The 24,854-nt window shown below is 44.0% G+C and overlaps 1 protein-coding gene and 1 long non-coding RNA gene across 4 annotated transcripts in view; one reads left to right on the top strand and one right to left on the bottom strand.

The window, feature by feature from the left end:
- Window positions 1-804: 804 nt before the first annotated feature.
- LOC116363541 (nuclear distribution protein nudE homolog 1) lies at window positions 805-20,796 on the top strand. Of its 2 annotated transcripts, none has more exons than XM_031817098.1 (9): window positions 805-1,098; window positions 2,421-2,576; window positions 2,727-2,880; window positions 10,601-10,749; window positions 11,156-11,292; window positions 11,922-12,173; window positions 12,276-12,361; window positions 14,422-14,573; window positions 15,397-20,796. In XM_031817098.1, the coding sequence occupies exons 2-9, from the start codon at window positions 2,491-2,493 to the stop codon at window positions 15,443-15,445; spliced, it is 1,065 nt and encodes a 354-aa protein (XP_031672958.1). In that variant the 5' UTR covers window positions 805-1,098; window positions 2,421-2,490; the 3' UTR covers window positions 15,446-20,796. The 2 variants fall into 2 exon arrangements, with proteins under 2 accessions (XP_031672958.1, XP_031672959.1); XM_031817099.1 differs by having other exon boundaries at window positions 854-1,102.
- Window positions 20,797-22,949: 2,153 nt separating this feature from the next.
- Window positions 22,950-24,854, bottom strand: part of LOC116363540 (uncharacterized) — a 4,795-nt gene continuing 2,890 nt past the window's right edge. For both annotated transcript variants that reach the window (XR_004207861.1, XR_004207860.1), the window contains exon 2: window positions 22,950-23,261. This is a non-coding gene — a long non-coding RNA (uncharacterized LOC116363540). The remainder of the gene's footprint in view (window positions 23,262-24,854) is intronic.

Here is a 24,854-nt window from a genome sequence, read left to right as displayed (position 1 = left end):
TGCTAATGGAGGATGCATTTTATGCCTATTCTAAACAGGGCTCACCATCCCTGCGTCTGGATAGCTACCTTCCTGTAGGTTTTCATTCCAACCCTAATCTAGCGCACCTGATTCTAATAATTTGTTGGTTTATAAGATTAATCAGGTTATTTTATTTATTTTTATTTAACCTTTATTTCACGAGGCGAGTCAGTTAAGAACAAATTCATTCACTCCGGTCAAACCCTAACCAGGACGACGCTGGGCCAATTGCGCGCCGTCCTATGGGACTCCCAATCATGGCCGGTTGTGATAAAGCCTGGAATCGAACCAAGGTCTGTAATGACCCCTGTAGCACTGAGCCACTCGGGAGCACCAGGCTAGTTACAACTGGGGTAGCAGTGAATCCTTACAGCACGGTGGAGCACCAGGGTTGGAGAGCCCTGTAATGATAGGTTACATCTGTCGGTACAAACTTTGATTAAGGAAATTATGACGTCTTTACATATTTTTTGGGGGGGGATCCCTCACATAAAAAAATAGCACTAGATATAAATCTGTGTTTTTCTCGAAGTTGCCACGTGCGTCATATCAGTGCATTTGTAACAACCTAACCATTACACAACTTTATTAGATCATATAAGCCTTACGTAGCAAATTAGCAATTACATATTTTGTTTACCAAATTCAACACTCATTGACCTCCAATACAAACATTTTCTTGGACAGATTTTGTGCGGAGTAAAACCTCTCGCTTCGCCTCTTCCTCTCTGCTTAAAAGCGCATTTGATTTAACCGACCTCGTAGGCAAATCATGAACGCGATTGGCCATTCATCGCCCTACACACTTGATTGACAGTATAACCGACCAATGGTGAGCGGTTAAACTATCGCGGTGGTTGGAGGATTAGCGATGAGTCTACTTTGGACAAAAGAGATATATATGCAACCTTCGCGTTGTTCTAGGTGGCAACTTTGTCACTACTTTCAGCCAAGGAATGATCTATGTAACAACATTTGCTGGATACTTCTGTTCCGTTTTGTAGCTCCGTTATAAAGGTACCGTCATCTTTCGGCACTGTTGGAGCACCGGCTGCTAGCCATCGCAAGCAATCCTAGGTAGGTTAGTATTAACTGTCAATTTACTGGGATTTAAATCGCGATGGTAACGTGAATTTATGACAGACTCGTCCGATAGTTCGATGTACAGGCAAATGATGCTGTCTGCACATATACATTTAACTGCTTTTTGTCAATTCTGACTCTGGTTGCGTTATTGTAAAATTGGCAGAAAATAAATGCCAGAGCATAGCTACTTATTTTGACCAGAGACGACAGATTGCTAATGCTTGCAATATAACGTTATCCAGTTGACACTGCTTGTCACTGGTGTGAAGGCGAGAATACACTTCCCCTTTTGTGTTCTGACCAAAGTGCAGTCTCTTTTGTTTGCTGCCTTGTTTGCTTGCTGCCAAACATCAGTTAGCAAGTACTTGAATGTACAAGTTTAGATATTGTTTAAATCTTACCAATACTGCTTTTAAGATTTTGATTATGAGTAGAATGGCAATGGCTACAAAATAAACAAGTCATATTCCAAATTGGTCTATTTGCTTTGTTTAATTAACAGTACATTAATATATCATGTTTATTCAATCTCCACCTGGCACAGCCAGAAGGGGACAGGCCACCCCTCATAGCCTGGTTCCTCTCTAGGTTTCTTCCTAGGTTCTGGCTTTTCTAGGGAGTATTTCTTAGCCACCGTGCTTCTACACCTGCATTGCTTGCTGTTTGGGGTTTCAGGCTGGGTTTCTGTACAGCACTTTGACATCGGCTGATGTAAAAATGGCTTTTTAAATAAAATTGATGTTCATTAAGCCTTGCCGTTGTGCTTTTCTTTGCGTTCCTATAGTTTGACAGCCAGCCTATTGTCATCAGTTGACACTGACACCGCACTCGTTAGCTAGCTAGGGGATGACTGTGATGACTTATGTCGTTGTAGTTTGCACTAAACTCCTTTAACCCTTTTCTGCTGTCCTTTCTTGCCTGAAGCACATTGTTGACTTGGAAATGCTGACTAGAGAACTCGTTATCTCTTTTGGTTGAAAAAGTATCAATCACTGTTGATCATCTAAGTTTAGCCTACTGACTCGTACCTGTTTACTGACTCGTACCTGTTTACTGACTCGTACCCGTTTACTGACTCGTACCCGTTTACTGACTCGTACCCGTTTACTGACTCGTACCCGTTTACTGACTCGTACCCGTTTACTGACTCGTACCCGTTTACTGACTCGTACCTGTTTACTGACTCGTGCCTGCCTTCCATTTACTGACTCTCGCCTGCCTTCCATTTACTGACTCTCGCCTGCCTTCCATTTACTGACTCTCTCCCGCCTTCCATTTACTGACTCTCGCCTTCCTTCCATTTACTGACTCAGTGAGAGGAGAACTGTAAGAGAGGGAGAGAAGAGATCGGATAGAGAAGAGTGACCAGTGGCGTGGGCAGAGATGGGAGAACCAGAGTCCCTTAAGTTTGTCTCTCTGGAGGAGGAGGTGGACTACTGGAAGGAACAGACTGCCAAGCACCAACAGAGGTACACACACACAGACACAGACACAGACAGAGAGAAAGAAAGAAAGGAGCAGTCTGCCATGCTACAGCAGAGGTACCCACAGGTATCTGCTTAAACCGTAGTGTCCTCTGTTACTCCACAACCACCATATTGACCCCTAACCTCTCCCAGGGCTGAGGAGGCGCAGGAGGAGCTACAGGAGTTCCAGCAGATGAGTCGTGACTACGAGGTGGAACTGGAGACTGAACTCAAGCAGTGTGAAACACAGAACCGAGAACTCGTCACACAGAACAACAGGCTACACATGGAACTGGAGAACTACAAGGTATGACCTGTTGACTTGACTCTAGTTTAGAGCAGCGTTTTTCCAACCTCTACTCAGGGACCCTCAGCCCTTCCATTTATTTGAACTATTACACAACTAGCACACCTGATTGAACTCATCAAGCCCTTCATTATAATAACATTATTATTATTATTATTTATTACATTTGTAAAGCTCTTCTCATTATACAGAATCATTTGCGGGTGCATAAAATCAACAAAATAAGTTGGGCTGACAGCCCGATTCCCCCGAGGGACGGAGCTTGGTCCCAGATCGCTTGATCTGAGGGGGGAGTTATGGAGGGAGAGCACTTCCTTGAGATAAGGAGGGGCGTTGTTATGAATTAAATCAAAGTTTATTTGTCACGTGCGCCAAATACAACAGTGAAATGCTTACTTACAGCCTCTAACCAACAGTGCAAAAAAGGTATTAAGTAACGAAATAAAAACAACAGTAAAAAGACAGGCTATATACAGTAGGGAGGCTATATACAGTAGGGAGGCTATATACAGTAGGGAGGCTATATACAGTAGTGAGGCTATATACAGTAGTGAGGCTATATACAGTAGAGAGGCTATATACAGTAGTGAGGCTATATACAGTAGGGAGGCTATATACAGTAGGGAGGCTATATACAGTAGAGAGGCTATATACAGTAGGGAGGCTATATACAGTAGGGAGGCTATAACAGTAGGGAGGCTATAAACAGTAGGGAGGCTATAAACAGTAGGGAGGCTATAAACAGTAGGGAGGCTATAAACAGTAGGGAGGCTATAAACAGTAGGGAGGCTATAAACAGTAGGGAGGCTATAAACAGTAGGGAGGCTATAAACAGTAGGGAGGCTATATACAGTAGGGAGGCTATATAACAGTAGGGAGGCTATAAAGTAGCGAGGCTATAACAGTAGAGAGGCTATATACAGTAGAGAGGCTATATACAGTAGCGAGGCTATAACAGTAGCGAGGCTCTATAACAGTAGGGAGGCTATAAAGTAGCGAGGCTATAACAGTAGGGAGGCTATAACAGTAGCGAGGCTATAACAGTAGGGAGGCTATATACAGTAGAGGCTATATACAGTAGCGAGGCTATAACAGTAGCGAGGCTCTATAACAGTAGGGAGGCTATATACAGTAGTGAGGCTATATACAGTAGTGAGGCTATATACAGTAGTGAGGCTATATACAGTAGAGAGGCTATATACAGTAGTGAGGCTATATACAGTAGGGAGGCTATATACAGTAGGGAGGCTATATACAGTAGAGAGGCTATATACAGTAGGGAGGCTATATACAGTAGGGAGGCTATAAACAGTAGGGAGGCTATAAACAGTAGGGAGGCTATAAACAGTAGGGAGGCTATAAACAGTAGGGAGGCTATAAACAGTAGGGAGGCTATAAACAGTAGGGAGGCTATAAACAGTAGGGAGGCTATAAACAGTAGGGAGGCTATATACAGTAGGGAGGCTATATAACAGTAGGGAGGCTATATAACAGTAGGGAGGCTATAAAGTAGCGAGGCTATAACAGTAGAGAGGCTATATACAGTAGAGAGGCTATATACAGTAGCGAGGCTATAACAGTAGCGAGGCTCTATAACAGTAGGGAGGCTATAAAGTAGCGAGGCTATAACAGTAGGGAGGCTATAACAGTAGCGAGGCTATATACAGTAGAGGCTATATACAGTAGCGAGGCTATAACAGTAGCGAGGCTCTATAACAGTAGGGAGGCTATAAAGTAGGGAGGCTATAACAGTAGGGAGGCTATAACAGTAGGGAGGCTATAAAGTAGCGAGGCTATAACAGTAGCGAGGCTCTAACAGTAGGGAGGCTATAAAGTAGCGAGGCTTTAACAGTAGCGAGGCTCTATAACAGTAGAGAGGCTACAACAGTAGAGAGGCTACATACAGACACCGGTTAGTCAGGCTGATTGAGGTAGTATGTAGATCTGGTTAAAGTGACTATGCATATATGATGAACAGAGAGTAGCAGTAGCGTAAAAGAGGGGTTGGCGGGTGGTGGGCGGAGGGACACAATGTACATAGCCTGGTTAGCCAATGTGCGGGAGCACTGGTTGGTCAGCCCAATTGAGGTAGTATGTACATGAATGTATAGTTAAAGTGACTATGCATATTTGATAAACGGAGAGTAGCAGCAGTGTAAAAGAGGGGTTGGGGGTGGCACACAATGCAAATAGTCCGGGTAGCCATTTGATTACCTGTTCAGGAGTCTTATGGCTTGGGGGGTAAAAACTGAGAAGCCTTTTTGTCCTAGACTTGACACTCCTGTACTGCTTGCCATGCGGTAGCAGAGAGAACAGTCTATGACTGGGGTGGCTGGGGTCTTTGACAATTTTTAGGGCCTTCCTCTGACACTGCCTGGTGTAGAGGTCCTGGATGGCAGGCAGCGTAGCCCCAGTGATGTACTGGGCCGTACGCACTACCCTCTGTAGTGCCTTGCGGTCAGAGGCCGAGCAATTGCTGTACCAGGCAGTGATGCAACCAGTCAGGATGCTCTCGATGTTGCAGCTGTAGAACCTTTTGAGGATCTCAGGATCCATGCCAAATCTTTTTAGTTTACTGAGGGGGAATAGGCTTTGTCGTGCCCTCTTCACGACTGTCTTGGTGTGTTTGGCCCATTCTAGTTTGTTGTTGATGTGGACACCAAGGAACTTGAAGCTCTCAACCTGCTCCACTACAGCCCCGTCGATGAGAATGTGGGCGTGCTCGGTCCTCCTTTTCCTGTAGTCCACAATAATCTCCTTAGTCTTGGTTACTTTGAGGGATAGGTTGTTATTCTGGCACCACCCGGCCAGGTCTCTGACCTCCTCTCTATAGGCTGTCTTGTCGTTGTCGGTGATCAGGCCTACCACTGTTGTGTCATCTGCAAACTTAATGATGGTGTTGGAGTCATGCCTGGCCATGCAGTCGTGGGTGAACAGGGAGTACAGGAGGGGACGAGAGAGACTGGAGGAGCCAGGATGGAGGTGATGTGATGGTGCTGAGATGGGGAGCCAGGATGGAGGTGATGTGATGGTGCTGAGATGGGGAGCCAGGATGGAGGTGATGTGATGGTGCTGAGATGGGGAGCCAGGATGGAGGTGATGTGATGGGGAGCCAGGATGGAGTTGAGATGGGGAGCCAGGATGGAGGTGATGTGATGGTGCTGAGATGGGGAGCCAGGATGGAGGTGATGTGATGGGGAGCCAGGATGGAGTTGATGTGGTGGTGTTGAGCTGGGGAGCCAGGAGACTCCTGCCAGGGATCCAGGTGAACACTGTTGTAGTAGTCCTGGAGACTCCTGCCAGGGATCCAGGTGCAGACAGTATACTAGTAGTCCTGGAGACTCCTGCCAGGGATCCAGGTGAAGACAGTGTACTAGTAGTCCTGGAGACTCCTGCCTGGGATCCAGGTGAACACTGTGTTGTAGTAGTCCTGGAGACTCCTGCCAGGGATCCAGGTGAAGACTGTGTTGTAGTAGTCCTGGAGACTCCTCCCAGGGATCCCGGTGAACACTGTATTGTAGTAGTCCAGCCTTGAGGAGATAAAGGCATGGACCAGCTTCTCTGCATCAGACTGAGTGAGGGGGTGGGACTGAGTTTGGTCAATGCTCTTGAGGTGATAGAATTACGTTTTACACTTTTGTTTGATGCGGCTGTCAGGGAGGAATGGAGCTTTGCACCCAGACTGGAACCTGAGGGGGCCAGAAACGTTCTGTCCTGCAATGGTGAGGTGTGTTATTGGTGCATGCTGGACCTGGTCGGGGCTGCCAACTAGTAGGGCTTTGGTTTTGCTGCTGTTCAGTTGAAGGATGTTTTGCTTCATCCATGCCCTCATCTCTCCTCCTCAAGGCAGGTGTTCAGACGAGCACATGCATCAGAGGGACTTGGGGGGCTGTTGACACCTACAGCTGGGTGTCAACAGCATAGCAGTGGAACGAGATTCCACACAACCCAATGGGGGTGAGCATGTATTGGCGGCAGGGTAGCCTAGTGGTTAGAGCGTGGGACTAGTAACCGAAAGGTTGCAAGTTCAAATCCCCGAGCTGACAAGGTACAAATCTGTCGTTCTGCAGTTAACCCACTGTTCCTAGGCCGTCATTGAAAAAAAATAATTTGTTCTTAACTGACTTGCCTAGTTAAATAAAGGTTAAATAAAAAAAATTAAAATGGGTCCAAGAACAGATCCATGTGGGACACCGCAGGTGATGTGGTGGGTCTGGGACCTGGACCCACCTCTCGACAAGTACTCCGTCCTGTCTGAGAGGTAGGAGTGGAACCAGCTCAGAGCTGGTCCAGACAGTCCAATGGTGTCCCGGAGGCATTTCAGGAGGGTGGGGTGGTCGACCGTGTCTGCGTGCATGTCCAGGATGATCTGGAGACTGCCTGCATCAGCCGCCATCAGCAGGTCATTGGTGACCCTGAGGGCCGTTTTTCAGGCCGTTTTCCATTTTTCAAATGGGTGCTTCTGATTGAGATGGCCTTGAAGCTGTACATCAACCACTTTTTTCCCCCAACACCTTAGAAAGAAAGGAGAAGTTGGATATTGGCCTGTAATTGGCCAGTACTTCTGGGTCCAGGGCGGGGCTTCAGAAGGGGGCTGTTGAGGCCCAAGTTTCTGAGACGCTCCAGGATGCAGCCAATGGATTTAATATTTTATAGTTCTTGGATGTGACGACCCTCCCACCTCTGTCTGCCGAATTCTTTCTCTTTACTCTTCTTATCCTTAATAGGATGTTGGTGGGCGGAACTGGGAGGGTCATCAGTGAAATGGGACACACCTGGGCCCCGGTGTGTCCAGGGGATAAATACACCTCCCATTCATTGAGGAGACTCTCTCCATGCAGACACAATGTTATGCTTTGGTTGTGGCATTTTGTGGTTTGTTTTTGGCACCTCTCAACACCCCTCATTATCACCATCTCTGCATGCAACCACTCACTTACACTACTGATAACTGACTACACACCATTGTTAATTGTGTATATAGTTTACTTAAGGAATAACACAAATATATTTATTATCTCCACGTTGTTGCCCTCTTTGTTATGGGCTATGAGCCGGTTTGTGACATGGAGTAAACCAGGGAGCTGAGTGAGCGAACGTGATGTCCTGTGTTTTTATGGAGGCGTGGAGGTCAAGCACAATGCTCAGGGGTTGGTTGTAAGAACTCCACAATTTCATCCACTGACAGGCTGGCTGGGTCGATGTTTTCTAGTTCTGGAAACGTATGCGATGCTTGGACGTGGTTAGAGGGGGGAAGGAATGTCAAGTCCAGTGAGACAACCTTGTGGTCAGGCACACTGAGGTCATAGACCTGCATGTTGTTGATGTGGTCAGTGATGACCAGGTCAAGTGTGTGTGTGTGGGGGGGGAGATATCAACAAGTTGCTTCAGGTCAAGACAGTCAATCAAACTCAGCAGCAGAGTGACATGAGGGAGAGTCGACGTGGATATTGAGTTTGGCTTTTACGGCAAGACATTCCAAAGAGCACAGTTCAGGCAGGGGCAGGAGGGACCATTTTCAATGTTCCACAATGTTTTGCTACTGAACGTGGCCCGGGTCTGTCTGATGCAACGCCTGCAGTCCCAGTTGTATTTGAATAGGTATTTTCCTATCAGTCAGTTGACAGTTTGGGCCAGTGTTTATGAGCCTGCTATCTCTGAGGATGATAGGGAGGCTGCTGGTCTAAAGAACTCTCCATGGGACAGGTGTGTGTGTGTGTGTGATATATATATATATATATGTGTGGGACTATATTCATCACGAGGTGAGCACTCCAGACCTCCCGAGGCAGAGAAGAGATTCAGCAGTTATTTGACTCATTTTGCCATGCGGCAGAGAAGAGATTCAGCAGTTATTTGACTCATTTTGCCATGAGGCAGAGAAGAGATTCAGCAGTTATTTGACTCATTTTGCCATGAGGCAGAGAAGAGATTCAGCAGTTTACCGCTAATTTATTGCTGTCATACACATTTTGCCGTCGGGTGGAGAGAAACGTTGGCAGTTTTTAATATGATATCTGAGTGAGTGACTAACAAAATCAATGGGGGGGGGGCCCCCCGGGTCAGTAATTAGACAGTCTAGCAGTCAACTGACTTACAATAAAACTAAATATATTCCTGACATAGGCTAATTAAGTGACTGTCAGTAGGTAGAATCTGTCACCAATTGGATGGAAACCTGTCTGTATTTAAAAATATATCTATTAAAAAACATTACTGAAACTTCCTCTCCATCACAGCTGTCAGGATGTTTTTGATATCATTTTTTTGTTGTCTTCGGTATGTTTCATAACTGTGGATTGGAAGGTGGTTAGGGGAAGGAAAAGGAACAACTGACTAGGTATCCCCAACTGAAATGTGTCTTCTTCATGCAACCCTCTGAATCAGAGGTGCGGGGCGTTAGTGCACGCCTGGCTGTGCTTGAGGTGACGTCACTTTGGAACCGCTGATGATGTCTGACTCTCACTTCCTGATGGATGTACTTCCTGTGACACGCTGCCAGTGGTTGAGTCAGACAGGAAGTTACAAAAGCTATAGCATCCTGTCTATATCTATTACCAAACTTGGGCTGTGTGTGAAAAGGTACTAGCTGTCAAAATTCTTGTTTCCTCTCAAAGCTCATTAGAGGAGGGAGGGACCTTGGATCCCCTCCTCCAATGAGCTTTGAGAGAAATTGAGGAAGCAAAGATTAGACTGCAGGCCCATTTAGACTGACATGGCTACTGGTTAACGTGAGTATTTGCATGCAGAGATCATTGAGATGGTGCAGAAATTTAAGTCGGCTAGTCTTGTCATCCGGTCATTTCCCTAACAAACTGTCAGGTCAGGCAGAACTGCTGGCTGTTATCTATCTTTCCTGGGAACACTTGACTGTATATTTCATATACCCTGTGTAACGGAAGATATTCTGTGTTGTCTTGATGAATATGGCCTAACTAACAGTCTGTTGGATTCATACACTACCACACCCTGTTGTTGTTGTTCTACACCACCATCCCTCTGTTGTTCTACACCACCATCCCTCTGTTGTTCTACACCACCATCCCTCTGTTGTTCTACACCACCATCCCTCTGTTGTTCTACACCACCATCCCTCTGTTGTTCTACACCACCATCCCTCTGTTGTTCTACACCACCATCCCTCTGTTGTTCTACACCACCATCCCTCTGTTGTTCTACACCACCATCTCTCTGTTGTTGTTGTTGTTGTTCTACACCACCATCCCTCTGTTGTTCTACACCACCATCTCTCTGTTGTTGTTGTTGTTCTACACCACGAATCGATTTAAGTCTTATAAAGATATTGTATATGCGTCCCCTTTTCCCCATATAGTGTACTGCTATGGAACAGGGCCCATACTCCTTGGTTCCACATTTGGAACACATAGATTGGCCTCAGACAAACTCACCTGATTTAACTCATTGAGGGCTTGATGATTAGTTGACAAGGTACTGGAGGACCAGGGTTGGGGGTAGTGGGGGACCAGGGTTGGGGATAGTGGGGGACCAGGGTTGGGGGTAGTGGGGGACCAGGGTTGGGGGGTAGTGGGGGACCAGGGTTGGGGGTAGTGGGGGACCAGGGTTGGGGGTAGTGGGGACCAGGGTTGGGGGTACTGGAGGACCAGGGTTGGGGGTACTGGGGGACCAGGGTTGGGGGTACTGGAGGAGTTGAGAAACACAACAGTGTACTACTGTTGACCACTCCCCTCCCCCCCTCCAGGAGAAGTATGAAAGCCAGCACTCGGAGACGTACCGTCAGATCTCTACTCTGGAAGAAGACCTGGCTGAGACCACAGCCATCAGAGACCAGCTCCATAAATACATCAGAGAGCTGGAGCAGGCTAACGATGACCTGGAGAGATCCAAGAGGTAAGAGGAGGAGGGAGGGGGTGTAACTGGAGCAGGCTAACGATGACCTGGAGAGATCCAAGAGGTAAGAGGAGGAGGGGTGTAACTGGAGCAGGCTAACGATGACCTGGAGAGATCCAAGAGGTAAGAGGAGGAGGGGTGTAACTGGAGCAGGCTAACGATGACCTGGAGAGACCCAAGAGGTAAGAGGAGGAGGAGGAGGAGGAGGAGGAGGAGGGTGGGGGTGTGTAACTGGAGCAGGCTAATGATGACCTGGAGAGGCCCCCTATATCATAAGCACCTCTCTTTTTCTCTCTGTGCTCCCTGCACCATCTCACTGGCAGGATTCTTACATAGAGAATGGTTCTTAATGATGTACACTAACTCCACCTAAACCTTTTCCTCCTCTCTGTCACCCCTCCATCAGGGCGACCATCATGTCTCTGGAGGACTTTGAACAGAGGATGAACCACGTGATAGAGAGGAATGCCTTCCTGGAGAGCGAGCTGGATGAGAAGGAGAACCTACTGGAGTCCGTTCAGAGACTGAAGGATGAAGCCAGAGGTGTGTCTAGAATCAGGATCCCCATGAGCCGACGCCGTCATGTTAGCTAATCTTCCTGGGGTCCAACGCCAATTAATAAGACATTACAAACATTTAACAAGTAGACAATACAGACAATTAAAATACCTGACAGGAAACCCATTTAACATGCAGTTGATACTTTCTATTTCCTGTCGGGTCACATGGTCTTTACTATTTCCTGTCGGGTCACATGGTCTTTACTTTTTTCGTGAGATATATGGATTGGTAAAGAGTTCCATTCAGCTATGGCTCTATATAAAACTGTAGGTGTTAGAGGATTTAAGGCGGTGTGGGTCTTGTGCTGCAGGCTGAGACATCAGGCTGGGACATCAGGCTGGGACATCAGGCTGGGACATCAGGCTGGGACATCAGGCTGGGACAGTGTTCATGTGTCTCTGTGTTATGAATTAATGGTCCTGTCCTGGTTAACTGGCGGTCCCGTTAACCAGGCTAACTGTTGGTCTGGTTAACTGTTGGCCTGGTTAACTCCACAGGCGCAGGGGGCTGAACCAGGGATGGAATGATCCCACAGAGCTGTGCTAGCTATGACATCATCAGTCACTCTTAAAGGGACATGCTTTCTTACTGTCTCTCTGTGTGTGTCTTAGATCTAAGACAGGAGTTGGCTGTCCAACAGAAGCAGGAAAGACGACCGTCCTTCGCTGTCACCAAAGACTCTTCCTCAGACAAGACTGAGGACAAAACATCCCTCCATACCTCCCATTCATCCACACGACCGCCCTCATCCCTCCATACCGCCCCTCTTCCTGCTCTCCCTCCATCCCTCCTCTCCACGCCCTCCAGACCCCCCCACCCCTCAGCAAGCCCCTTCACCACCCCCCCACCCTCTTACAGCAGAGGTGAGTGCCCCTGTGTGTGTGTTCAGGTGTAAAATGTGTGTACTCATTAAATTCCCGGATCACACCAGGAGATGTAAAACTCTGTTATTATTGTGTGTTCAGGCGATGGCCTATCAGGTGCTTCTCTCACCACGTCGACACGTATCTCAGCTCTCAACATCGTAGGAGAACTGCTGAGGAAAGTCGGGGTAAGATGACGTTCATTAAATGTCTGCGGTGATTGTCTTCTAATTCTAATACACATACATACACACTACACAACTACCCACCTACACACTACACCAGGGGTTCTCAACCTAGGGGGTGTGCCCTCCATATGGGTCGTCAATGTTTGGTGGGGGGGCGCGGGACTTTCCGTTTATTTGAGGGGTAATTATTACTATTTTCTTTTTACAGTTTGTGATTTGTTTATACAGATCTAAAATTATGCATAAATCCACGCTTCAGGCTAGCAACAATGCAGTAAAACGCTTTAGGCTAGCAACAATGCAGTAAAACGCTTTAGGCTAGCAACAATGCAGTACAACGCTTTAGGCTAGCTACAATGCAGTACAACGCTTTAGGCTAGCTACAATGGAGTACAACGCTTTAGGCTAGCTACAATGGAGTACAACGCTTTAGGCTAGCTACAATGGAGTACAACGCTTTAGGCTAGCTACAATGGAGTACAATGCTTTAGGCTAGCTACAATGGAGTACAATGCTTTAGGCTAGCTACAATGGAGTACAATGCTTTAGGCTAGCTACAATGGAGTACAATGCTTTAGGCTAGCTACAATGGAGTACAATGCTTTAGGCTAGCTACAATGGAGTACAATGCTTTAGGCTAGCTACAATGGAGTACAATGCTTTAGGCTAGCTACAATGGAGTACAATGCTTTAGGCTAGCAACAATGGAGTACAATGCTTTAGGCTAGCAACAATGGAGTACAATGCTTTAGGCTAGCAACAATGCCGTAAAATGCTTTAGGCTAGCAACAATGCAGTAAAATGCTTTAGGCTAGTGTAACAGTATAGCTTCCGTCCCTCTCCTCGCCCCTACCTGGGCTCGAACCAGGGACCCTCTGCACACAGACAAGTCACCCTCGAAGCATCGTTACCCATCGCTCCACAAAAGCCACCCTTGCAGAACAACTACTTCAAAGTCTCAGAGCGAGTGGTGTCACCGATTGAAATGCTATTAGTGCGCACCCCGCTAACGAGCTAGCCATTTCACATCCGTTAGGCTAGCAACAAGCGGTAAAACGCTTTAGGCTAGCAACAAGCGGTAAAACGCTTTAGGCTAGCAACAAGCGGTAAAACGCTTTAGGCTAGCAACAAGCGGTAAAACGCTTTAGGCTAGCAACAAGCGGTAAAACGCTTTAGGCTAGCAACAAGCGGTAAAACGCTTTAGGCTAGCAACAAGCGGTAAAACGCTTTAGGCTAGCAACAAGCGGTAAAACGCTTTAGGCTAGCAACAAGCGGTAAAACGCTTTAGGCTAGCAACAAGCGGTAAAATGGCAGAGGAAGACGTGGCCCTGATGTACATGGGCATATATTGGTTTGTCGCTATGACATTCAGAAGCTGACCTACGACCTTCTAAAGTGGAGGAGTTGGAGAAATTGGACTCGTCTGAAATAATGTGACTGTCGCTATCAATTGATCTAATCACTTTCTTTAAAAGAGGATGCATAATTAAATTGAGGGTTAATATAAACAATTCTAATAAAAACATAATTGTTCTAATTAAACATTGTTGTTGTTTTGAAGCTCATTTCAAGTCATTCTACATAGTTTGGGGATATCAGGTCTAGACTTTATTTTCTAAATCTATTATTATCATTAAATAGCCTCCCTAAGTTTTGTTACACTATGTGGAATGACTTGAAATGAGCTTCAAAACAACATGTTCAAATGAAACCAACATCAAGCCAGTGTTGATTGAATAGCCTGTATTCAATTCAAGTGACATTAAGAAAGGGGGTCTTGGGGAATAAAGGTTGAGAACCCCTGCTCTACTGCCTCCCTCATACAGGTAGGGCAGGGGTTCTGTCTGCGTGATTTAACATCTGTTTCCTGTAAGTCGTACAGCTGTAACAGGAAGTCTGCTGACTGTTCTGTTCTCTCCATCTTCCTCTCTGACCACAACACTGTTCTGTCTTCCCCCCCTCTGATCACAACACTGTTCTGTCCCCCCTCCCCCGCCCCATTACAAACACAACTGTGTGTCTGCCCTGCGGCCTGCATCCATCCATGCCTGTGGTTTCAGAACCTGGAGTCTAAACTAGCGTCCTGTAGGGAGTTTGTCTATGAACAGTCTCCTGGTCGCAGTACCCTCTCTGGGGGACAGGGGGCGCCACCCATCCAGAGAGGCACTTCTTCTGACACACCGTCCACCACCAACGGACTCTACGAGAAAGGGTGAGGGGGTCAACTATAGCTAGCTCTACGACTAGCATCTCAAATCCCTATAGGCCCTGGTTAATAGTAGTGCACTAGAGAATAGGGTGCCATTTGTTACTCAACCAATGACTTGACAATTTCATAGGCTAGCTACAATTTAATCAAGTTATGTAAACAGACATTTCCTCTGTCAGGGATCTACATGCTGAACAGTTTAGTTTGTAACAGACATTTACTCTCTCAGGGATCTACATTCTGATGAGGATCTGTGTAGTTTGTAACAGACATTTCCTCTGTCAGGGATCTACATGCTGATCTGTGTAGTTTGTATTCCATTAAACTGGAACCTGACAGCCCAGCACATGACGGCCCATCAGAGAATAAAATGGACACTGCAGACCAAAACATACTAATAAAAAAATCCCATGAATCGTAATGTCGTAGCCTAATGAACAAATATAAAGCTGATTCAGTAGTCTACATGATATTAATGAACGATGATGATCCTTATCCTACAAGGCCTATTGGGGGAAGGACAGTCTGAAAATAGCCTGGGATGGAGTTCTAACAAAATGGCTGAAAATAGCCTGGGATGGAGTTCTAACAAAATGGCTGAAAATAGCCTGGGATGGAGTTCTAACAAAATGGCTGAAAATAGCCTGGGATGGAGTTCTAACAAAATGGCTGAAAATAGCCTGGGATGGAGTTCTAACAAAATGGCTGAAAATAGCCTGGGATGTAGTTCTAACAAAATGGCTGAAAATAGCCTGGGATGTAGTCTGAAACATTCTGTTAGTCGTAGTGTGCTGTTAAAGTAATCTGTTTCTGTTGTGTGTTACAGAATGGTGAAGATGTTAGACTTCGGACCAGGACCCAAAATTATTCTGTGAACCTCCGCCCCCGCCCTAGCTCCACACCTCATCAACCCCTCCCTCCATATCTATCAGGGTCGTGTTCACTAGACACCGAATGGTGCTAAACTGGCTGAAACGGGGAAGGACTAACTGAACGTGTCCGATAAACTGTTCTTTTTTTGTTGTTGTGCAAAACCTGTTCTGTTGCAAAACGTTTTGCTGCAGTTAGCTACAGCATGCACTAATGAATGTGTCCCTGCCCAGCACAGTCTCCCTAGGTCACCAGGCTTGTATCCCAGCTTTCAGCTTTCAATGGGGTTTCAATGTGCTAGTGTACAGCTCTCACTCTGGAATGGAATGGACCAGATCACTGGACATCACGGAAGTGAGTCTAGAGTTCTAGAATGTCAATGGAACGTCAATGGAACGTCAGTGTTGATATCGACTGTTCTAGAGCGCCGTTGAGGAGCTTTGATGACGTCACGGATCAACGGTACTCCTTCCTCTGCGCTTTACCCAGGATGCTTTGCCCTAGAGGGTTGAGTGAGGACTGAGTGAGGCTTCTAGGTGCGGGGCTTATGGCTCTGGCACTTCCTGTTGGGACCAACCTGTAGCAGACCCATATGTGGTCAAAAGTAGTGCACTATCTTGGGAACAGGGTGCGACCAGTGTCTATAGGTCTCTGGTCAAAAGTAGTGTACTATGTAGGGAACTGTGCCATTTGAGACGTAATCACAGTGTCTCGCTACAGTGTTCTGTTTTAGTTCCTTTTGTTGTTTTATGGAGGAAGAAGTCTTACTGGAACTAATGCTTATCCACACAATAATGATTCATATTTAAAAAATTATATATATTTTACTTCACTTGAATACACCCCTTTTGTTTTGTCTACCAATGTTTGAATGATAATGCTGTGACTGAACAGTGACACCTACTGGTTAAGGACAGGAAGTGGAAGTGGAGTGTTAAGAGGGTCAAGAGTAGGGTTGCTAAATTCAGGTAACTTTCCCCCAAAATACCCTGGTTTTCCAGAAATCCTGGTTGTAAAGATTCCCAGAATCAGGGTGTAGTAAGCAGGGAATCTGGAATCCTTCAGACAGGATTTCTGGGGAAAAAAACAGGACATCTTGGGACTAGTCAGGAGGCAGAAGGAAAGTTGGCGTAGAAGGTTTGGTATGGAATAGATATACTTTGCACTTTTTTACTGCAGGTTCAGGATCAGATGTTGTCCCTCTAATGGTTAAGGGTGGGGATTGGGGTTACGGTAATCTGATCCTAGATCTGTGGGTGATTGGTTAGGTTGAAGAATGTGTTCGGTATAGAGAGGACTTCTGTGACAGCATGGGCAGCGCCATTGAGGGATTTCTCAATTTTAAAGTAGTCAATTTGTTCTTCAACGGTAAAGCGAAGGTTGGTGATTCACTGCCCCCTGGAGGGTGTTGTCTGAACGGGTATAAAGACAAGGTTGGTGATTTACTGCCCCCTGGAGGGTGTTGTCTGAACAGGTATAAAGACAAGGTTGGTGATTACTGCCCCCTGGAGGGTGTTGTCTGAACGGGTATAAAGACAAGGTTGGTGATTTACTGCCCCCTGGAGGGTGTTGTCTGAACAGGTATAAAGACAAGGTTGGTGATTACTGCCCCCTGGAGGGTGTTGTCTGAACAAGTATAAAGACAAGGTTGGTGATTTACTGGCACCTGCAGTTATGTAATGTTAGTATAGTATAATTCATTGGCTGATCAGTCCTGCTGACCTGGATAGAATTCTGTAATCCTTTCCTGACCGATAGCAAGTACCAGCCACTTCTTGACTACTTCAAAATGGTGGAAGTCCTCAATGGCTCGCTCTGCCCATGCTTAAACCGGCTTCGTGGCACAAGAGCCGTCTATCCTAGTCTATGGTGTTGAGGGTGCTACCGATGGTGGCACGTCAGCCTGGTAAAACCTGACTGAACGCTAGCCTGCGCTCACCTTTTAGAGCTTCAACATGGCTAGGCTGATAGAGCACCTTCAACATGGCTAGGCTGATAGAGCACCTTCAACATGGCTAGGCTGATAGAGATCTTCAACATGGCTAGGCTGATAGAGCACCTTCAACATGGCTAGGCTGATAGAGCACCTTCAACATGGCTAGGCTGATAGAGCACCTTCAACATGGCTAGGCTGATAGAGATCTTCAACATGGCTAGGCTGATAGAGATCTTCAACATGGCTAGGCTGATAGAGATCTTCAACATGGATAGGCTGATAGAGCACCTTCAACATGGATAGGCTGATAGAGCACCTTCAACATGGCTAGGCTGATAGAGATCTTCAACATGGCTAGGCTGATAGATCTTCAACATGGCTAGGCTGATAGATCTTCAACATGGCTAGGCTGATAGAGATCTTCAACATGGATAGGCTGATAGAGCACCTTCAACATGGATAGGCTGATAGAGCACCTTCAACATGGCTAGGCTGATAGAGATCTTCAACATGGCTAGGCTGATAGATCTTCAACATGGCTAGGCTGATAGATCTTCAACATGGATAGGCTGATAGAGCACCTTCAACATGGATAGGCTGATAGAGCACCTTCAACATGGCTAGGCTGATAGAGCATCTTCAACATGGCTAGGCTGATAGAGCTCTTCAACATGGCTAGGCTGATAGAGATCTTCAACATGGCTAGGCTGATAGAGCACCTTCAACATGGCTAGGCTGATATAACAGAATTAGATTACCAAAGTTAATGATGCCTTCTTGAACTATAATGTGTTTAAACTATAGCAATACAGTAGGATGTTCTTACTAGTAGAAGTTTTGAATGAATGAACAATCCATGAGTAATCCACGTGGAGATTGAAGCTGTGTTTTATAGTTGTAAGTGGAAATGTTGATATTTGGTTATGAACTCAGACAGCCACGTAGGTTGCTCAGAGGGTAGTGGATATGACAGACAGCTGAGTATGTTGCTCAGAGGGAAGTGGTTATGAACTCAGACAGCTGAGTATGTTGCTCAGAGGGTAGTGGATATGACAGACAGCCACGTAGGTTGACAGAGGGTAGTCCAGATTTATGTTTGTTATGTGACGACCTTACATGAGAATGACTGACTAGGGCTGCAAAATTCAGCCAACTTTCTAGAATTTCCCACATATTCTATAAATCAGTGTTAGAAGATTCACGGAATCAAGCAGGAATAAGCAAGAAATCCAATATTCCAACCAGGAATTCTGTAAATCCAACATTCCAACCAGGAATTCTGGAAATCCAACATTCCAACCAGGAATTCTGGAAATCCAACATTCCAACCAGGAATTCTGGAAATCCAATTATTTAAAAAACATTTTTAAGTTACCGGAGTTTTTCAAACCTGTGAATGTGGTTTAGAATCTCAGAGGTTTTAACCCCTACAAGATGAGTGTTTAACATATTGTATATGATTGCACAAGTGTACCAGAGGTTATTTGGCTCGGATAGATCAGTGGTTCACCACCAAGTAATGTACTCCATGCTCTGCCCTCTACCCCCTCATGAGTCTTTGACCAGTAAGCCTGTGGTCTCAGGAGTCTTTGACCAGTAAGCCTGTGGTCTCAGGAGTCTTTGACCAGTAAGCCTGTGGTCTCATGAGTCTTCTCAAGTAGCCCCTGTGGATTGGCCAATTACTACCCCCAAGGGTTCTAGTACCACTGGTTGTGAACCACTGGGGTTACTATGCTTGAATGGTGAATAACTTTGCCTGAGATCTGAAGACTTGCGTTAGCACCCTAGTAGGGTAATGCCTTGGCTTTAACTCAGCGGACTAACACAGTCTCTGAAGGCGCTCAATGGCCTGGGTATGTGGGTTTGAATACCTGGTTGATCATTCTCACCCCTATGTTTTGGGTATTGGTTGGTTCGTTCTGTGATGACAGGCTTGGGGCTTAAATATCAACACATTCCCTATATAGGGCCATACTTTTCCCCCCCAGTTAAAAGTAAGGGCATACTACTTAGTCATAGGAGCCAGTCAAAAGTAGGATACTATATAGGGAATAGGGTGCCATTTATGGACGCACTCAAATACTGTCACACCTATATTGATGATATTGTCGCTTATATCCTGTTGGGTGAAGCTTTGTGCCTTACTCTGAGACCACAGTGTGGTCTGACCTTATTAAAGATGTCTCTGTGTAGCTGGGACCTCAGTGTGGTCTGACCTTCTTAAAGATGTCTCTGTGTAGCTGGGACCTTAGTGTGGTCTGACCTTATTAAAGATGTCTCTGTGTAGCTGCGACCTCAGTGTGGTCTGACCTTATTAAAGATGTCTCTTTCTACTGCTCAGGTACCGGTAATAGACCTCAGCCCATTCAGTTCTAGCCAATGATATAGCGTCAACGCCAAACAAACTAACATTTAGCCCCAACTACCCTCCCCCCTAGGTCCTAGGCAAATGTAGTAGATCTGAAAGTGTTGGATAGACGCGAGTAGCAACGCAACATGGTAAATAACACCTTGTCCTCTGATGAGGCTAGGTGTCACCATGTTTATACCTATCCAATCCTTACAGATTTACCAAGTGCCCAGAGCTAGGTGCTAAGTGGAAGAGATGAATAATATCAGTTGGCTGCTCAGTACTTTTGCCATCCAGGAGTATAAAAAGTTACCAATTCTGTTTCAAGAGACAATTGGAACGTCCGTTTATTTTCCAGGATTGACTGAATTGAAATGGAACCGAGCCCAACCCTGAAAGAATGACTGAATTGAAATGGAACCGAGCCCAACCATGAAAGATTGACTGAATTGAAATGGAACCGAGCCCAACCCTGAAAGAATGACTGAATTGAAATGGAACCGAGCCCAACCATGAAAGAATGACTGAATTGAAATGGAACTGAGCCCAACCCTGAAAGTAACCTTGTTCTGTGATGAGGGATGACATATGATTACTTCAAGGAAATGTGTTTTATGTTACAAAATGCATGTAAGGGTTGATTCACTTGCGTTGGGGTCTTACTTTTCCCCTATATGGTACTAGTAATAAAATAGGATGTAAGAAAATAGAATGTGTGTTTATAATGGGAGTGGACACCTATGTGTGCCTGTTACTGCTTGGTGCTCAGTAGAATGTATGAAGCAATATCTTTTGAAACATTTCTAGCTTTAAAAAAAAAAGAACTCAGTGTGGAAGGGGGTGTGTCTTGGTTCTGTGAATCAGGAAGTCACAGAGATGGGACACCCAATGAGATGTCATGTTGTTGCTTTTGTGTAGCCACTCGCAAGCTTCTGTACTAAAATATACACGTTTTAGTTTTTCCCATGAAATATGTGTTTCATCCTGGGATGCCTCTTCCTGTATCTAAGTCATGTTGGGTTAAATGTGTCTGACCCAACTGTCCTCAATAAAACTGACTTGGTGAAAGAGATGTATTTTTTTTTTTGCTGTTGAACAAAATCCACAGACAAGAACACACGATTGTGGTGATTTGAAAATAGTTTATAGCATTTAAAATATATATTTAGGTGTTTTCACAAACAATTCAGCCTAATAACCCTTGACACTGAATGGTACTAAAAGCCATGTAGACTTTTGTATCCTGGGCACCAGTCTGTCTGTGTCCTGTAGGATTGTAGCCTGGGTACCAGTCTGTCTGTGTCCTGTAGGATTGTAGCCTGGGCACCAGTCTGTCTGTGTCCTGTAGGATTGTAGCCTGGGTACCAGTCTGCCTGTCATAAGTTGACATGATGGCACAAACAGATCTGGGATCAGGCTAGTATGATTGTAGAATAAACAACAATTTTATGTGAACCTAAAATCAACGTAGATCATAGCAGTAGGACTGTAGTGTGTGTGTGGGTCAGTAAGGAACTCATTATGAATGAAAAACAAAGACCCAGCACACAGCCTGATATCTGATTAAATCTATCTTTAGACAGTATTGTCCCTGGGTTTACTCTATATCAACTCAATTCACATAAAATACCCAGATTAAATAATTAGTTTATTTTAACATATAGCCACTGCTTGAAATTATAATCAAATAAATAAAAGTAGAGAGAAAAACAATCTTTAAGCTATAACTTCAGATATATATTATGACGTCTGTAATAAGCTATAACTTCAGATATATATTATAACTTCAGATATATATTATAACATCAGATATATATTATAACATCAGATATATATTATAACTTCAGATATATATTATAACTTCAGATATATATTATGACTTCAGATATATATTATGACTTCAGATATATATTATGACGTCTGTAATAAGCTATAACTTCAGATATATATTATAACTTCAGATATATATTATGACGTCTGTAATAAGCTATAACTTCAGATATATATTATAACTTCAGATATATATTATGACGTCTGTAATAAGCTATAACTTCAGATATATATTATAACTTCAGATATATATTATAACTTCAGATATATATTATAACTTCAGATATATATTATAACTTCAGATATATATTATAACTTCAGATATATATTATAACTTCAGATATATATTATAACTTCAGATATATATTATAACTTCAGATATATATTATAACTTCAGATATATATTATAACTTCAGATATATATTATAACTTCAGATATATATTATAACATCATATATATTATGACTTCAGATATATATTATAACTTCAGATATATATTATAACTTCAGATATATATTATAACTTCAGATATATATTATAACTTCAGATATATATTATAACTTCAGATATATATTATGACGTCTGTAATAAGCTATAACTTCAGATATATATTATAACTTCAGATATATATTATAACTTCAGATATATATTATAACTTCAGATATATATTATAACTTCAGATATATATTATAACTTCAGATATATATTATAACTTCAGATATATATTATAACTTCAGATATATATTATGACTTCAGATATATATTATAACTTCAGATATATATTATAACATCAGATATATATTATAACTTCAGATATATATTATGACTTCAGATATATATTATAACTTCAGATATATATTATAACATCAGATATATATTATAACTTCAGATATATATTATAACATCAGATATATATTATAACTTCAGATATATATTATGACTTCAGATATATATTATAACTTCAGATATATATTATGACTTCAGATATATATTATAACTTCATATATATTATAACATCAGATATATATTATAACTTCAGATATATATTATAACTTCAGATATATATTATAACATCAGATATATATTATGACATCTGCAATAAGCTATAACTTCAGTTTAAAACGGCTCACACTGTACTTTGTGACATTTTGCTGACAAAATAAAAACTATTGTCACAAACAGGTGATGCATAAAAAGGGGGCAGGGTATAAGGGAGGGGGAGGGAAGAAGGGAGGGGGAGGGAAGAAGGGAGGAGAAAGGGAGGGGGAGGGAAGAAGGGCAGGGCAGAAGGGAGGAGAAAAAAGGAAGAAGGGGAGGGAAGAAGGGAGAAGTAGAAACAGGGAAAGATAAAAGGAGGAATAGAAGGAGAGGGAACAAGGGAGGGATAAAAGACAGGAAATGGAAAGATGTATTGAGGGAAGTCAGGGAAGGACAGGAAGAAGGAAGGACAGTGTTTAAAAGGAGGGGTGAGACTTTGTCCCTCTACTCTTCCGGCAGGGTTCCGCTGATGTCCTCTGGAGGCGGGGTGGACGAGAACAGAGGCTCCTCCTCTTCTGGAACGTTGTTTGTGTTCTCAGAATTCCCACCATTCCCTTCATTATCCCCAGCTCTGCTCCTCCGGCTCCCAGTCCTACTGAGGCTGACATTCCCAATGCTCCCCACGCGACGAGGACTGCTGCTGAAAGATGACTCCCCTCCTCCTCGCCTGGGAAGGACGGGAATGTCGGGGAAATAATGGAATTAGAGGCAGAGGGAAGAGGCAGGATAGAAGGCCGTATTGGAGGAAGAGAAGAAAAAGGTAGAATTTGGAGAAGGAAGAAGAAGAGATGCCAGAATCAGACAGAGAGGAAATGAGTTAAGTTAGAGGTATAGTTGGTTTCCAGAGCCATGTAAGAAACATATGTGTCTGGATGGTTAGACCTTAAACACTGTTGGAAGGTCTGGAAGAAACATATGTGTCTGGATGGTTAGACCTTAAACACTGTTGGAAGGTCTGGAAGAAACATATGTGTCTGGATGGTTAGACCTTAAACACTGTTGGAAGAACTGGAAGAAACATATGTGTCTGGATGGTTAGACCTTAAACACTGTTGGAAGAACTGGAAGAAACATATGTGTCTGGATGGTTAGACCTTAAACACTGTTGGAAGGTCTGGAAGAAACATATGTGTCTGGATGGTTAGACCTTAAACACTGTTGGAAGAACTGGAAGAAACATATGTGTCTGGATGGTTAGACCTTAAACACTGTTGGAAGGTCTGGAAGAAACATATGTGTCTGGATGGTTAGACCTTAAACACTGTTGGAAGGTCTGGAAGAAACATATGTGTCTGGATGGTTAGACCTTAAACACTGTTGGAAGGTCTGGAAGAAAAGGCTGCTATAGAAGAGGAAGGGTTAGAGGTGAAGACAGAGGATGAATGAGAGACCAAGGGTTAGCTAAAGGCTGAGGAGTTTAAGTTGAGGAAGAGTTTGAGGAAGAATTTAAAGTAGATTTTGAGGAAGGCTTTAAGGAAGAATTTGAGGAAGAGTCTGAGGAAGAGTTTAAGGAAGGCTTTATGGAAGAATTTGAGGAAGAGTTTGAGGAAGAGTTTAAGGAAGATTTTGAGGAAGAGTTTAAGGAAGCGTTTGAGGAAGAGTTTAAGGAAGATTTTGAGGAAGCGTTTAAGGAAGCGTTTAAGGAAGATTTTGAGGAAGAGTTTGAGAAAGTGTCATCAGAAAACCTTAGTTGAATTAGCTGCAGAGTTGCTGTAGATTCCCAAGTCAAGTAATGATGTGAGTATTAAGTTGATTGCCGAAGTAAAGATGACTCAGCGAGAGGCAGACAGAGAAGCGTTTGAGGGCAAGTTAATATCTAAAGGACAGGTTTGAAGAGGTGTCAGAGTCAGAGACAGAAGAGGAAGAGAAAGAACATCAACATCATAAACGGTCTTGTTTTGGCTGGTCTTCGGCCAGGTGTAGTGTTGTATTGTCTACTATATACAGGTCAGGTGTAGTGTTATATTGTCTACTATATACAGGTCAGGTGTAGTGTTGTATTGTCTACTATATACAGGTCAGGTGTAGTGTGTTGTATTGTCTACTATATACAGGTCAGGTGTAGTGTTATATTGTCTACTATATACAGGTCAGGTGTAGTGTTATATTGTCTACTATATACAGGTCAGGTGTAGTGTGTTGTATTGTCTACTATATACAGGTCAGGTGTAGTGTTATATTGTCTACTATATACAGGTCAGGTGTAGTGTGTTGTATTGTCTACTATATACAGGTCAGGTGTAGTGTTAGATTGTCTACT

Source organism: Oncorhynchus kisutch, unplaced genomic scaffold (genome assembly GCF_002021735.2).
Source record: "Oncorhynchus kisutch isolate 150728-3 unplaced genomic scaffold, Okis_V2 scaffold932, whole genome shotgun sequence".
Lineage (NCBI taxonomy): Eukaryota > Metazoa > Chordata > Actinopteri > Salmoniformes > Salmonidae > Oncorhynchus > Oncorhynchus kisutch.
The sequence above is the reverse complement of the archived record's forward strand: the minus strand, read 5'-3'. Positions and strand labels throughout refer to the sequence as shown.